The sequence below is a fragment of the Symsagittifera roscoffensis genome, chromosome 9 (genome assembly GCF_963678635.1).
Source record: "Symsagittifera roscoffensis chromosome 9, txSymRosc1.1, whole genome shotgun sequence".
In the NCBI taxonomy this organism is placed as follows: Eukaryota; Metazoa; Xenacoelomorpha; order Acoela; family Convolutidae; genus Symsagittifera; species Symsagittifera roscoffensis.
The window spans coordinates 13728840-13745729 of NC_087070.1; the positions used below are offsets into that span (position 1 = coordinate 13728840).

The window sequence follows — 16890 nt, forward strand, 5'->3', positions numbered from 1 at the left end:
CATAAACTTTCTTGGAATGGCCCGGATCATAAACTATTCAAAACAGAACAGAAGCAAGCTTATTGAGTCAGATGTTGATCAATAAGTCGCGTAGTTCATCATTTAGCAATTGAAGCTGCCCTCAAACGTTTATAAAAATTTGTAGAAAAAAGTTGTATTTTCAGACAAACGGTTAAGGGTGTTGAACGAAGTGAGCACAAAATTTATAGAGCTAGTTTTTCTGTCAAAATTATCTGAGCTTTATATACATTAAAATCATCTTTAACAAAATTCAATACAATTTTTTTTCTACAAATTTGATGAAAAAATTGACTAACAGACTAAACCTTGACTCAATAAGCTTGCTTTTGTTCCATTTTGAAAAAAAATTTGATCCAGATTGTTCAAAAATACTTATGACACAATAAAAAAACTAATTGTCAGTTTCCCGCAATTACTTATTCCATATTGTCTAAACTCGCTATCTTTTCACCTCCAAACTAGAAATTTTCTAACATTAAGACTGTATAAAAGTTATGTCTAGGTTTGCCATTAAAAATGCCAGAAATTTTTCTGGTTCGTTCCTTTTTCCAATTTGAAAATTTCGCTTTGGGTTTACTTTCGAGCAACCCTAGGAGGCCAAACTGTTCACTGGCGCATATATTAGTATGTGTAGGTCTCTGGAATCCGGGGACAGGTCCTTAAACCATGCTATAGTTCTGTTGGGATGATAGACGAAAACTAAAGAACAAAGAATCAACTATCGAAAAGAGCGTTCTTGGATTTTCCTTAATTTTCCTAATTTCCTTAATTTTCCGTGGAATCCAAAACAGCAGAGAAGATCAAAGAAAAATAGGAATGTACCCGATTCCGCGACAAATCTGATTTTTGCCTGTTGCGTAATCCATATACAGTTCACAAAAGGATTTAATTTGGCCTGTTAATGAAGAAAATCCAACAAATAGGTGTTTTTTAATAGAGAAACTTTAAATTAAGCCATGAAAATTAGGTTCACTGAAGCTTAACTAGTTTTAATTAGCGTTTTTTTAGCATGTTTTCTAAATCTACTAAATATGTGAAAAAAATCTAAGAGACTTTCAAGTTTTTTTTGCTATTTTGATGTTCTCTTATTTAATTTTAAAGTCATTTTTGAAATAACTTCATGATCTAAGCTTTCATCTAGTTTCTTGCATTACGGCATGCACAAAAAAAATTTGATTTAAAAAAGTCTTGTTTAAGTTTTTTCACACTAATTTGGGCGAAACTTTCGGAGATACTTGCACAGCAACTGACGCAACAGACCGCTGCACAGCAACTTTTGGACCCAATATATACTAATTTTGAATGGGACCACACGCCGAAAACACGCAATTAATTTTTTGATCAAAATTTTCCAGAAGTTCCCAAAAAGGGTTTTTTTTACCTGTTTTTTCAAGAACTTGCCTGAAGCGCAATATTTTTTGTGCAGAATAAGGTGTTTATTGTGTTCTATGAGCTCTTGGAAAATCAATTTGCTCAACATTAAAAAAAGTTCGGCAAATTTTTCGGAAAGTTTTTTTTTGGAAAATCCGCTTCTCGAGAAAACGCTAGATCCGCCCCTGGACGCAGGGCTCAAAAGGGCGCCCGAGTTTGCGGCTTCCTTGCTTAAACTGGGCAACTACTAAATTCTTGACGTCAGATTTGTGATAATTAAGTATATGTTCAAATTTAACAATGCTGCTTAAGTTCGGATAGTACTGGAAAAATATTACAGTCAAAATTAGAAATAATCAAAACGTGAAAAAAAATTGTTTCATCATTGCGGCAATCTACAATGTTTTCAGGAATAGAAAGATAGAATATTTCAATAGTACTTACTAATAAAGGGTGGAAGGATCTGGCGGAGTTGCATTGAGCTAAAAAGAAATTAAGACTGAAAGTTAGAAGTTTGTTTGGGCAATGATTTTTATTGAACAAAATTTTGGAAAAAATCACCTGCACAAATGCAAAGGCTTAAAATCAGAGTCGCCAAGCAAACTCGCACTTCAAAGTTAGAACGAGAGAGCATTTTAACCAGTGTTTTCCACTCTTTTAATGGATCTCAAACAAATGCAACAGCAAAAATACTTTTGCGATCGACGTGAAGATTAGATGTCTTTTCGAACAACCGACGGTAGGCGAAGCAGGAATTTGATTTTAGGAAACTGATTTTGCGAGTTGCCAAGTAGATGATTAAACTAGTTTTCGCTAAATTAAATCAGCTGTATTTGGATGTCACCCTAATTATTTGTCTCAAATTTCTTCCCCCGAAACGACCCAGTTCAATTTTGTAAAGTGTCAGTGGCTGCTTTTTGTCAATTTTTGGCAGATTTCAAACTTTGACTTAAATGTGTTGGAACTAATCAGGGCACTCAATTTCAGCTTCGGGTCTCAGAATTGGTTATGACGCTAGAAAAAGAGACGGTAGCTATTTTGGAAGATGGAACAGATATTATGACGTAGGCAGCAATAACACTTTCATCACAATCAAGGAATTATCGAAACAATGATTTTGATGAGAAGCTTTTCGGCTATTGGTCACCAGAATAATCGAACTGCGATAATGAACTTAAGTTGCTAATTATGATTCAAGTTTGGAGACTTTAAATTTATCGTTATCAAAACTAAGATTAGAAAAAAACACGCTACTAAGGAGCAGCTTAATGGACATTGGAAAACCGAAGTGGTTTGCACAGCGGTGTTCTAAAAATATCAGCTTTTTTCCGTCATTTTTATCATTACCAGTTGCGTGCGTAGAAATTTGGGGGTGGGGGTTGAAAAAAATTGAAAAAAATTTGTCGGCTTTTAAAAAAAAACTTATATTGGCGCCGAAGGCCAGCCACTAATGTTGATGTTGACCATCAAATAATCGATCTCGTAAATTTACATATAACAAAGGTGGGACACTTTGGAAAAATTTGGCAACCAGAATTGAGGGGGTAGTACGTCGCAAATAGATTCCCTCAAAAACTATGACCTCTGCGCAGCAAATGACGGAGATTACGAATGAAAAGTTTGAGCTGAATATTAAATATTTTTAGGGGGGGTGAAATTCGAAATCGACAAAATTAGCTTGTGTTAAAATGGCACTATCTTTTCTGATGATCAATTTTAACCGTATGATATCCCGTACCCAACGAAGGCTGTTTTTTTAGATAAAAATCTTATATAGGTTATCTAGCCAATTTTTTTCGTATTTTCTGTACAGAATTGATCCATTTCTTTCTTAGTTTAGAAATAAACAATTTCTAGAAAGAATAACCTGAAATCAGTTCACTGCTCAACCGCAACGAAATAAACATGCTTCTAGTATACACAATACCCGTAGCAATACAAAGCAAATTAACTCTTGTTTTAACAAGTGTTGCCATGCATTAGATTGCTAAAGCTATCGAACAGGATCCCGTCAATTGGCATAGCAATTAGCAAAATGCAAGGGTAGGCCTGGAATTCGATCCCAAGGAGGAGACTGTTTTTCTAGCAAGAAATGACCTAGATTTAGCTAATTTCTGATCATGCCAGCTTTATTTAAACAATTCACTAACAATTTCTAGCTTTGTTTAAACATTTCACAAACCATTTTTGACCAAAAATTTAGATTAAATCTAAAGTATTCCAGGTCAAAAATAAAGACTTTTTTCGGTATGGGATATCAATTCTGGATTTTGGGAACCAAGTTTAGGCTTACGATTAAGTTTTTAAAAAACAAGCCCAGATGACTCCATAAAGATTATAACGTTCAAATTTTGCTTTTTTGGCCATGCAGACAAGCATTTGCTTTTGAAAAAACTACTTGCACATTTCTCAAATTGACACCGTCACAATTAAAGAATCTGGAATTAGTTTTCAGTCTGTGGCAAGATGTCATTCATGGGGAAATTGGCTTCAACTCAAATTTAAAATAGAATAGGTTTCGGTTGAAAATGTGTGTCTTCGATTGAGGAGCTTGTAGACTTTTGAGGTCCAATTTATGAAAACGTTTGTAGCAATAATGAAAAAAGATGAGCTTTTGTTCACTTGTTTCATTACTCAGTTCGTGTACAATGAAATTATTCGGTCTCTGGAGACGAGCTCTTGCATCAACAGCAGGATTGAAAAAGTTAACTTTCCTCCAATTGCATCCTTGGAGCAGACAACAAATTCGTTTCCTCCTTGTTACTTCATAGGATGTTAATAGGGACGTAAAAAAGTTTTGCAACGCTCCATCATGATGAGTTGTGGAGAAATTGATGCGCAGTAGCAAGTGGGTGTAATACGTGGTCATCAGTACTCGCAAAAAAAACATCAAATGAGATTTTGGCAGCCACGTTGTTTAGTGGAATGATTATGCAAGTAATCGGCTAGTTTCATAATTTTGAGGCACGACAAAACGTTGACCGAAAGCGCCATTGTAAGCACTAAATGTCCAAAAGCGATGAGGCTGTTGCAAGTGATCGAAGATGTCCCTTACTTGAACATGCATTCAAATGACCGCATGATTAGAATATTGTAAAACGAACGCTAGTGGTCTTGTTTGGGTCTTCCATCCCACATGCACATGCATATAATCGTGTAAACTATTATGGCAGCAAATTAAAGCTATTATTTAACCGTTTTTTGGTGACTTCAATACAGTTTGGAGCTCGAAAGTGTTTGTCTGAAAATTACATTCTTGCTCTTGCATTTAGGCAAAGATTGTTTTTCTGAAAAACATACACAGCAATTTATTTCAGAACGTCTGATTTCCAAGTAACTTACCAGAAAACCCATAGAATTTGAAAACACATATTTGATATTAGCTAAAATTTTAGATATTTTAAAAAGTTGAACTAAGATTTTGGCAAGGTTTTTGAACAATCTTGACAAGAAAACATTTGGTGAATATCTAGAAAAACGCAAGGGGTAAAATTGGATCAATTCAATTAAGCAAATCATAGAAATCACAAACATAGCGCCGTTTGGGCCAAAATTATGTTATAAGAAGTCAGTTTTGGCCAAACAAATCATTTTTTTTCGCACAAAGCTATCATCAAGAAATCATTATATCATCAAGGTAAATCAGATTTGATTTCAAAACTCAGTGAGAAAAACCACGCAAAACATCTGAAATAATCAGATTTTGGATACCAAAATGAAATCGAGAAAACCATCAATATAGATCAGATTTTGCGCAAAATTAGTTGTGACAAGCAGTATTTTGACCAAGCAGTATAACGAAAATCAAAATTTGGCCAGAAAAACAACTAAGAGAACAATAAATTTCCTCATGAAAATCAAATTTCAAGCTCAAAACAAGGATAACCAATGCTCTGCAAGCACAGAATGTTTCGACCATATTCATATAAAATTACATAGAAAACTTTTTTCATGTTATTTTTTTTCATATTAGTGTTGTTTTTTGTTCGTGTTGTGATGAAAGGATCTGAATAGAATATGAGAATAAGTTATAACTGACAGTCACAGGAAAAAAAAACGATATTGTCAAAAAATGACTTGACGAAAAAAAACATTGTTCAAAAACGAAACTCTTTTTTTTTGCAGAAACTATTTTGATTTATTGAAAAATTTGTATTGAAAATACGTCAAGTTTAAAACAACTTTTTTCAAAAAATTATAGGTAATCCGGTTATCATGAGCCTGCTCGCATGCTTTAATTGCTCGAAATTAAGCACAAACTCAAATTTTTAAACCGGTTTTTTATCGAAACAGCGACAATTTTTCGAAAAATTTTGAAATATGTTCGAATCAGGATTGAAAAAACCAATTCCAATAACTGTTTGTGAAAGTTTTTTTTTGAAAACCAAACTAAGCTTACTCGCTGGCCTCGTTTGCTCGAAATTAGACCAAAAACTGAAAACTTCAAACCGGTTCGTCTCAACACTGAGGAAATGATTTCAAAATTTTTTAAGGTCGTTGAAATGGCGATTGAAAGCGCTTTAATATGATATATCGAGTCACCCATTCCGATGATTTTTTGTAATTCTTGATTTTGCGTGGAAAACTAAAAACAATGAAAAAAAAAACAAGGATAACCGGTTACTGGGCAAATGGTACAGAATGTTCCGACCATAATCTTACAAAATACAACAAGTTTTTTCAAACTATTGTAGTTTTTTCGGCATGGTGCGATAAAAAGAGCTTAAAAAGGAGACTAGGTATATTCGGCAGTTATATAAAAATAAGAGAAATGAAAAACATTCAAGTTTTTATGGAAAAAATACTTAAAAAAGTAGAAAAAATATATATAAAAAAAATTATTTTTCATGTTTTAGAGTTTTTTGGTTTTTTGAAAATCTTGATTCTAAAAAGGCGCTAAAATCTGAAAGTAACTAACTTTACTCAAGTTCAACTAAGTTTTGACGTTTTAAATTCAGCTATTAAAAGCTTTTAAGCAGTTAAAATAAGATTGCTGGCTCGCTTTATTCGCTCGAAATAAGACAAAAAATCAAAAACTTCAAACCTGTGTTTCTCGACACGGGGAAAAATTTGTTGAAATCTTTAAATGTGGTTCGAATCACGACTGCAAGGGTTCTAATATGATTTTTCCCGCAACCTAGTCCGGTGATTTTTTTTGTGGTACCTAGTTTTCGTGAAAAAAAAGGAAAAACTAAAACACACCCGAACACAAAGTTCCTGCCCTTTTTCAATGGTCGGTAAAAAACTAAAACACATCCAAATTTAAAATTTCTGTGGCTTAAACATATTTCAGTATCACCATATGATAGTGCGTTGTACCTATCAGACAGCACATATATTATACACACACATGAGATTTGAAAGTAAACATTGTTGCTGCTTTCAAAAGTGTCACTCACACTTTTCGACAAGTTCAGCAACGCTGCTATTTGAAATGACCGGAATTTAACTTTTAGCTTATTTGTACAATATGTACAAAAACAGTCTATACACATGAGATTTGAAAGTAAACATTGTTGCTGCTTTCAAAAGTGTCACTCACACTTTTCGACAAGTTCAGCAACGCTGCTATTTGAAATGACCGGAATTTAACTTTTAGCTTATTTGTACAATATGTACAAAAACAGTCTATACACATGAGATTTGAAAGTAAACATTGTTGCTGCTTTCAAAAGTGTCACTCACACTTTTCGACAAGTTCAGCAACGCTGCTATTTGAAATGACCGGAATTTAACTTTTAGCTTATTTGTACAATATGTACAAAAACAGTCTATACACATGAGATTTGAAAGTAAACATTGTTGCTGCTTTCAAAAGTGTCACTCACACTTTTCGACAAGTTCAGCAACGCTGCTATTTGAAATGACCGGAATTTAACTTTTAGCTTATGCGTAGTTAATTTGTACAAAAACAGTCTATATTAAATAAAAAATAGCATCACGTATTAGGATGCGAGCCTCTATAAACTGTATACCCTATATTCCCTGTATGCTCGACTGATTGACGTTTTCTCAAAAATCCCAAGTAAAGAGTACTCAATGTACTTTTTATTTGGACTCAATGCTGTAAATAAAACCTCAAACAATTGTTTCATCTGAACTGCAACGAACAAAGATATCCTGTGACTATAAGGAGTGATGTTTCATCATGCCAAAAAACATAAGTGCTTTTAAAGTGAACACTCCAAAAATATGTTATACAAAGTTGAGCATCCATTTATGTGCTTCTATTCCAGTAAAGCATCCAAAACATATTGAAATCCAACAGGGAAACGTAGTCGCACACTTTGAACTAATTGTGTTTTTATTTTTATCTTTCTTATAAATTGAGCTACCCAAACTGATAAGTAGCTTCTCAGATGCGTCTTTTGGGCGACCAACTGACGATGATGCAGAGGGCGAAACAGACAGTGAAGACACTGGTGGTTGTGACGCTCTTCACTCTAATGGGCAACTTGGTGGATGACTTCTACACTAACCCTCCTTCGCCCGCCTTCATCATGAGCAGAGTTCGCCATTTAGTGTCGACTCTGGTAAGATACACTTTGTGGTCTCTTTAATTATTACCCCTGATGGTACCTTTAGTAGAATAATAATAAGAAGAAATGAATTCAGAAGTAGGTAAAAATTCACTGCGTCAGGGACACTATACAGGCAGATTCACCTATCTAGTAGCATCCCAGTTCCCTTTAAATGAGGAAGGATTTGTAAGATCCTTTATTGTTCCGACTTTCGATACGAAAGTAACGGAATATTTGTGCTCGGGGTGGGTTTTTTTTTTTCTTCAGACAAATTTCGACTTTTTAACTAGCCATTTTTGACGGAATTTCTTATATCATTCGAAAGCAATTGTTCACCTGAGCTAAAATTTGAAAAGATATTTCACCTGTGATCATTTTTCGTTAAGTTATGAGGGTTTAAAGATTGCGATTTTGGCCATTTTGCCCAATTTGGGACAATTAACGCGCGATATAATTCGCGCCATTAATGCGTAAGCGGAGATTTAATCCGTCTTAGAAATGGTTCCAAATTGGTTGAACGAAATTTATTTGCCATAATTGATTTGTTAAAGGAACGAAATCTCTCTTTTTGTACTTTATATGGCGAGTGGGGGGATGATTTTCATTAAAAAAATTCAAATTTTAGAAAAAAATTTTTTCATTTTATTTTATTTCATTTAATTTTTTTATGTTATTACTGCTGCTCCATAAACCTTAAAAGGCAGTCGGAACATTCAGGGCTTCGCCCTGATACGAGCAGTCTTGTTTAATTAGAAAACAACCACTCAAAATTCCGATTGTCCCCTAAGTGTGCCACTTTAAAGTTTGCAAAAAAATTCTGAAAATCAAGGGCAGCATTTTTCATTAAGTTTTTTGGGGTTTAACTGTTTTTCTGTGCAATTTTAAAACATAACATTTCAGTAAAACATTACATTTAGCATAACAGAAACAACATTAGTAAAATTGTGAAGTTTCTAGTTTTACCGGCGAAATGCCTTCTGTCTTTGACCGTTTTGAGCGACAACGAGATATTCAATCAACATCCAACACTATTTTAGAGATTATTTTGGCAATTTGTCCTGCAATTATTTATAAATCTGACAGAGGATAAGTTCAAAAACAGTTCAATTTTGCGTTGACCAAAAGCGTTTCTTAAATGTTGAATTTTTGTTGTGAAAAAAAAGGCTAGTAACACTTTTTCTAAGCGAGAAGAGTTATACTCTCATACATTTTTGATGTACAACCGTACGCAATCAGACCATATGAGGAGACTTACGTTGCATAAGTTGTATAAAACAGTAACAAACTTTTAATTGGAAAAATACATAGGGCGCGGTTTATTGCTTAATTGAACTTTGCATCTTTTTCCACCTTGTGTCGATATGATCTCTAAAATGGAGGCCTTTGTCTACAAAAGTTCTACGTTCTTTGAATTTATCAGTTTTTTCTAGATCATCACCACTAAATGCCACAGAACTTTCATTTCAAAATGTTTTACCAAACTGCATAAATTTCGATTCCGGTGATCTGATTTAATTTTGACTAAAAATTTCCACTGATTTAAAATTGCTCAAAACTTTTTATTGTTCCGACTTTCGATACGAAAGTAACGGAATATTTGTGCTCGGGGTGGGTTTTTTTTTCTTCAGACAAATTTCGACTTTTTAACTAGCCATTTTTGACGGAATTTTTTTATATCGTTCAAAAAGTATTGTTGTCCTGAGCTTAAATTTGAAAAGATATTTCACCTGTGATCATTTTTCGTAAAGCTATGAGGGTTTAAAGATTGTCATTTTGGCCATTTTGACCAATTTGGGACAATTAACGCGCGATATAATTCGCGCTATTAACGCGTAAGCGGAGAGTTAATCCGTCTTAGAAATTGTTCCAAATTAGTTGAACGAAGCTTGTTTGCCATAATTGATTTGTTAAAGGAACGAAATCTCTCTTTTTGTATTTTATATGGCGTGTGGGGGGATGATTTTCATTTAAAAAATTCAAATTTTAGAAAAAAAAATTTTCATTTTATTTTATTTCATTTAATTTTTTTATGTTATGTCTGCTGCTCCATAAACCTTAAAAGGCAGTCGGAACATTCGGGGCTTCGCCCTGATACGAGCAGTCTTGTTGATTTTCTCACTCATTGTCACGAAAAATAGTGAATAACCATCATTAACAAGTGATGCAGAACAAAGCCTAATATAATTTGTTACGTCAAATACATATATCAAAAATAAGTGGTCCTAAAACTGATCCCTGTAGCAAACCATATGCAACACTAAGTCTCAGAATTGTCGCAACCATTTCAACATATTGCAAATGATTGGAGAAAGAGTTTCACAGCGAATTCAATTTTGCTCCCCTAAGCCCGTAATCAATTTTTTGCCAAACATCGAGTGATCTACAGTATCGAAAGCTTTTTTTGTATCACTAAAAAGAGCCACTCCCTACTTTTCTTCTTTCTAATGCCACTATTAGCAGTTTTTTTTTACGAGCAGCTCCTTGAGCAAAAAATTGATTTTTTTTTCGGAAACCAAATTGACCCTGTATTAAAAGATTGAAACGGTATAGGTGTTTTTCGAAAGTTTTACTGGAGCCGATGAATGAAAAAGATTTTTAATATTTTCTGAAAGTTATTGCCTTTGAATTTGCGTATGTCGCTAATATTTTCATCAATTTTACCAATTTTTTTTCTTGATTCGTCCCACCGTTTCTGTGTTTAATTTACGCGAAACGGTTGAAAGTTTTTTATACTTATTTGAATTTAAAAACGTCAAATTTTATGAGTATTATCTGCGAAAAAAAGTTATTGAGCCAAATTTTTTAAACTTTTACGTTCTTGGGGGCGTCAAAACCCTAAAATATTTTTTTCCACCGTTGGCTGTCCAAGCAATGATTGGCAATTTTCCATAAAACGTAAGTGATAATGATTTAAACGTTCAAGGTTTTGACATTGACGAAGTCTTGAAATGAGATACAATGATCTATGCAGGTCACACTCTGCAAAATTTCTCTAGTTGTTTCACTATTTCTGACTGAGAAATCAAAAGCAGAAGGCTAGTATCTTATGCATTTTTCTGCGATTGATTTGCGGAAATCAAGCCATTATTAGTTTCCGAATTAAAAGTCGATTTTCTCTGAACTTCTTATAAAATTTCAGCATAATATCCAAACTCTCAAAAAAACGATCAAATTTGAAAGCAGGTGGTTTTTATGTTACTTATAATTTGAACACTTTTGATGTTCCTGAGCTATTGATTCGACTAAATTGTCAAGGCCACACTGAGTTGCAAATTTTTTCCATCCCGTAAACATCCTTCTTTTGCCACCCTTGTCGATTGACTATTTAACTTTTATGATAATTTTAAATGGTATACAAATGGATCACATCATTATCATTGAGCCATGTTTCGCAAAAGGTAATATTATGAGTTTTTTTAGTGAAGTAACAAAAAATCGTTGCTGATTATGATGGCCGCGAATTGATTGTTATTTAAGATCAAATTATGTTTGTCTTTTTTTGTTGATTAATGAATTCCTGGGACACCAACATTTCATGTGAAATTAGTAACCAAAATCAAAAATAAGATATATTTAAGTAACGCTGGCTGCATTTAGTTATCAGATATCTCGGTCATGTTTGTAATTCCTGCGCGTATCTGTGTATCCTCGGATATCCATGAATAGAGCTCTGAACCAAAAAGCATGTTCATCATGACCAATTAAAACCAGCTGATCATAAAAAATTTTCATCGTTGTTCAAATTGGGCGGAGTTTTCGATAATTTATCATGTTTCCGCCTGGAAGTTGTATGCTTAATATTCCGCACTGTTTCTAATAGTAGACTGAGCATTAGATAACTGCTTCTTTTTGTTAGTTCCTTTTTGAATTTTTTTGACAGCTTTGCTTTGATCTATACTTCTTTATTATCCCTTTTTTCCATATAGACATGTGGAACAACACCATTGGGTCCATTAAATCAAATTTAGCGTTGACTGTTATATGTGATTGTTTTCAATTCAGTGCTATTTGCATAATACATTATTACCCTTTCATCAATTCCAGAACACTTCTCAAGAACAACAGTTTTTTAAACTGTTGGATTTTGAAGGTTTTACTAAATTTTTTTACTTCCAGTAGTTCTGTTTTTTGTGCGAAACTGGAAGTTCTCAACTAAAACTGGAGGCGGCTCATCAGAGTTACGGATAAGGCTCCAGCTCATGACAAGCAAGCAATTCAGCAGACGTAATTTTAAAACCCATAAAACGTCCGGTGAAAACTCAATAACATACGAATTAAAATTACTACTTGGCAATAACGGAAGTTGTAACGCTCAGTATCATCAACTCTCTTGCGCAACTTTGCTTTTTTTTCGCAGTTCTCGGATAGAATCAGATTGATGGCATGCATCGGTCATACTATTTATAAAAAGTATAAAAAACTGTTCAATGTTCAGAGATTCACGTTGTTCTAGAATGAGCAGTTTGACCTTCAACTTAGAGTTTAAAATTTTGTTTTCTTTTTGCAGTGAAATTAAAGTATTACTTTCTAGAACTGCATTTCTTCTTAGAACAAAGAATAACCACCATGATGGACAAACTCATCAGTTAAGTCAATTTCAAATTGTACCTGGTTCAGTAATGGTCAGAGTTGCAAGAACATTTTCATGTTTCCGGGCTGACGTGGCAAGGATAGTCAAGGATTTACTGATTTACAGATTTACAGCAAATTTATCTAGTGTATAGGTTTGGCTTAGAAAACCCTCAGATGAAAGTTTAATTTAAATCAAAAGCAGATTAAAGTGTATGGGTTTTGAGATTAAGAAATAGCTCAATTCAAAAAATAATTCAAATGTGACTTTTTGTCGTAAGATTATGGGGGTTTGAAAACTGTTTGTTTGGCTAATTTGGGACAATTACCATGCCATATATTTCGCGCTATTATTGTGTAATCGGAGATTTAATTCGTCTTTCAGATTGTTCCAAATTGGTTGAAGCAGGCTTTTTGTCATAAGGGCTAAGTTTCTAGGAGTCAAATGTATCACTTTGTTCTCTATGTGGTGTGTGTGGGGGAATGAATTTTAAAAAAACTCTCAAAATTGATTCGAAGTTTTTTTAGATTTTTTAAATCTTTTTGAAAATTTTCTCAGTGTTCTTAAGGCAAAGAATGCTTCATAGACCTTGAAAAGAAATGGGAACTTTCTGGGCTTCGCCCTGATACGAGTTCTCTTGTTGTTTGGAGGTATAAACCGTCTTAGAAATTGGTTGAAATTGGTTCAAAGAAGATTATACGCCACTAGAAGCAAAACATAGGACCTATTGCTAGGAGCAAAATTTATAACTTTGAACTTTATATGGCTATGGGGGATGATTTTCACAAAAAATCTCAAATTAAAAGAAATTTATTCGTAATTTTTTACATTTAATTTTTCATGTTATTACTGCTCTATACCTGCACTTGAGTTTCATGGGAAAAAATTGGTTATAATTGATTAAATTGGCAAAAAAATTAACCCATACAATCAATTTTCATGACCCATCCAACCATGAAAACGGTTTTTTAGGGGATTATAATCGATTATTTTGACAATATAATCAATTTTTTAGGCCGCAGAAATCCATCAAAATTGATTTTTTTTCGGCAGACAATTGTTCACAAATAGTTAAACTCATGAAAAATTTGAATGGTAAATCAGCTTATTTACATCAGAATTGCACCAAATTGCAATTTCAGAACCCGAACAAACATGTTCATCCCTTAGAAAAACTCAGAAATTTTGATCCCCCTCTACCCCCCGCCATTCCCAACCCCCCCCCCCCCCACCACTCCCAAACCGGAGAGGGGCAGTGGGCAATGGAGGGGTAGTAGGCGGGGGTAGTGGTGGGCGAATAGTAATTTCTTACTATGGCGATGGTAAAAAAATGGTTAAATAAAATGTTAAACTTCCAAATTGAAAAGAGAAATTTAAATATATAAAATTTTATGTGAAAAAATTTATGAAACGTAATCCGTAGCAGTTGCACTGAATAGGAACTGAGATAAATTGAAAAAATTGCAAAATTCACCAATAACTTCTCAAAAAACCCATTATGTTCGATATAATCGATACTTTTGTAATTTTATGGATACTGACTATCCCTTAAGTTATTACCCATGAAACCCCAGTGCGGGTAGACCTTAAAAGGCAGTCGGAACATGCAGAACTTCGCCTTGATGCGAGCAGTCTTGTTTCTTTTTAGCTCCAGTTTTTAAAAGAATTAGCGTGCTGCTGTTCAAAATCTGCGAATGTCATGATAATAAAAATGTCTGGTCCTTGTTGAGCCTGTTCGAAATAACCAATATTTTGTTTGCAAAAGTGCTTCAAATACATTTGTTTAAAAATGTAACTGATAAAGTCATTGATCATGTTTTTGAGTATTAAAAATGTACACATTCGTTACTTCCATTCACTTGAATTATATTGCTGCTATAACGTGAAACTCACATTCTCACTTTATTTTTACTGCAACTAGTTGATCAAACAATTTAAGTGGTACCCGGATCGAGTTCAGGCTTCGGCGTATGTTCAAGCTTCGAAAGTGGCTCCACATCACAATCCAGACCCAAACTGACATGCATAATTATTCTATTATGCAGATATTATACAATTACAAACCGCTGAGTATCCATCAAATATTGTTAAGCATGTTTAAAGGGTAGTCTGTTTTCCACCAATACACAGCTATTTTGCTGAGCTAAGTCCTTTTTTTGCTACTCACTGCAGTTTATTTTGCGTCTAGAACTTTCACGTGTTAAGCCATTGCAACCGAAGTTGGTCAAGCTGTCGTGCACTTGAATCTAATCTAGAGGTCACGCGAGAGCGCATCTTCACACACTATAATCGCAATGGAAAGTGTTCCCACTTTGCCTACAAAACAGTTATTTTGTGAAATTTTTAAAAATTGTCTCCGCATATAAGAAGTTTCGCATAGGAAGGTTTAAAATTTTACTCCATTCTTCTGCGATATAAATTTAGTGTTACCTGTTGTTTATACTTGCAATAGGCAAGGTTGTTGCTAACAGGTACTAGACTTTTTTCTCTAATATTTGTTCACAGGATGACAGAAATCGGTGGCCCCTTTTTGAGCCAATTGAGATCAGCAAAATTTTATCTAAAAGTTTAAAGGGTGCTTTCTTTTTTTGAGTTTTAAAGTAATTCTAGAAGAACAAAAACATTTAACTTTGGCGCAACGTATGTCTGCTCAAAAAATGTTGTTGCCGTTTAGCAAGATTTTTTTGATTCTACTTAATATCCAATTCTATTAATTCTTGTCACGATTTTTTGAAAGGATTTTTGTTAAAAACAAAATCAAGACTATTGTAAAAAAAATTTTTTTTGGGTAGATCAAGGTTTTTGATACAGTTTCGAAAAGTTTTAGAATTATTTTTTAAGGCTTTCATGTATGCATCTGTTTTATCGGAAGTATATATATATATATGTGTGTTATGTCAGATGTTTTGTCAAACTCACAACTGTCGCTCCTGTTCATTAACAGATGGCCGGACCATCGATTCAATCTTCAACATGTCTGTTTTTTTGAAAATTAAGAGCCATAATTTCTTATCAAGTTTGCTGCTTCAATTGCAATCTACGGGCGGACTTGATTGTCATTCTCTGGAAAAAATGTCATTCTCTTGAACAAAACATGTCTCATAGCAAAGAACTTTCATGAGTTATCAGCATTTCAATGACTATCAGTTCACCACATAGTCTCATTTAAAGCTAGATTATCCTGAAATGGATTTTCCACATTTCTCATCCCACGCATTGTGAAAGCCAAAAAATGACTAACAATTCACTACATAGTCTCATTTAAGGCTAGATTATCCTGAGATGGGCTTTCCATATTTCTCATCCCACCCATTGGGAATACGAAAAAATGACTATCAACTCACCACATAGTCTCATTTAAGGCTAGATTTTCCTGAGATGGGTTTTCCACATTTCTCCTCCCATGCATTGTGAAAGCCAAAAAATGACTATCAATTCACCACATAGTCTCATTTAAGGCTAGATTATCCTGAGATGGGTTTTCCACATTTCTCATCCCACGCATTGTGAAAGCCAAAAAATGACTAACAATTCACTACATAGTCTCATTTAAGGCTAGATTATCCTGAGATGTGCTTTCCATATTTCTCATCCCACCCATTGGGAATACGAAAAAATGACTATCAACTCACCACATAGTCTCATTTAAGGCTAGATTTTCCTGAGATGGGTTTTCCACATTTCTCATCCCACCCATTGTGAAAGCCAAAAAATGACTATCAATTCACCACATAGTCTCATTCAAGGGTAGAATATCCTGAGATGGGTTTTCCACATTTCTCATCCCACCCATTGGGAATACGAAAAAATGACTATCAACTCACCACATAGTCTCATTTAAGGCTAGATTATCCTGAAATGGGTTTTCCACATTTCTCCTCCCACGCATTGTGAAAGCCAAAAAATGACTAACAATTCACTACATAGTCTCATTTAAGGCTAGATTATCCTGAGATGGGCTTTCCATATTTCTCATCCCACCCATTGGGAATACGAAAAAATGACTATCAACTCACCACATAGTCTCATTTAAGGCTAGATTATCCTGAGATGGGTTTTCCACATTTCTCATCCCACGCATTGTGAAAGCCAAAAAATGACTAACAATTCACTACATAGTCTCATTTAAGGCTAGATTATCCTGAGATGGGCTTTCCATATTTCTCATCCCACCCATTGGGAATACGAAAAAATGACTATCAACTCACCACATAGTCTCATTTAAGGCTAGATTATCCTGAAATGGGTTTTCCACATTTCTCCTCCCACGCATTGTGAAAGCCAAAAAATGACTATCAATTCACCACATAGTCTCATTTAAGGCTAGATTATCCTGAGATGGGTTTTCCACATTTCTCATCCCACGCATTGTGAAAGCCAAAAAATGACTAACAATTCACTACATAG

General features: G+C 34.1%; 1 protein-coding gene across 5 annotated transcripts in view; it reads left to right on the forward strand.

Annotated features, from left to right (window-relative positions):
• The first annotated feature begins 7221 nt into the window (after nucleotides 1-7221).
• The window catches only part of LOC134853921 (uncharacterized), a 65049-nt gene continuing 55380 nt past the window's right edge, over nucleotides 7222-16890 (forward strand). For 2 of the 5 annotated variants that reach the window (XM_063869888.1, XM_063869890.1), the window contains exon 1: nucleotides 7222-7925. In XM_063869888.1, coding sequence (XP_063725958.1) covers nucleotides 7752-7925 — 174 coding nt within the window. In that variant the 5' untranslated portion in view covers nucleotides 7222-7751. Of the gene's footprint in view, nucleotides 7926-14373; nucleotides 14452-14779; nucleotides 14868-16890 lie in introns of those variants that run through there. The other 3 variants (XM_063869889.1, XM_063869892.1, XM_063869891.1) reach the window with 2 other exon arrangements.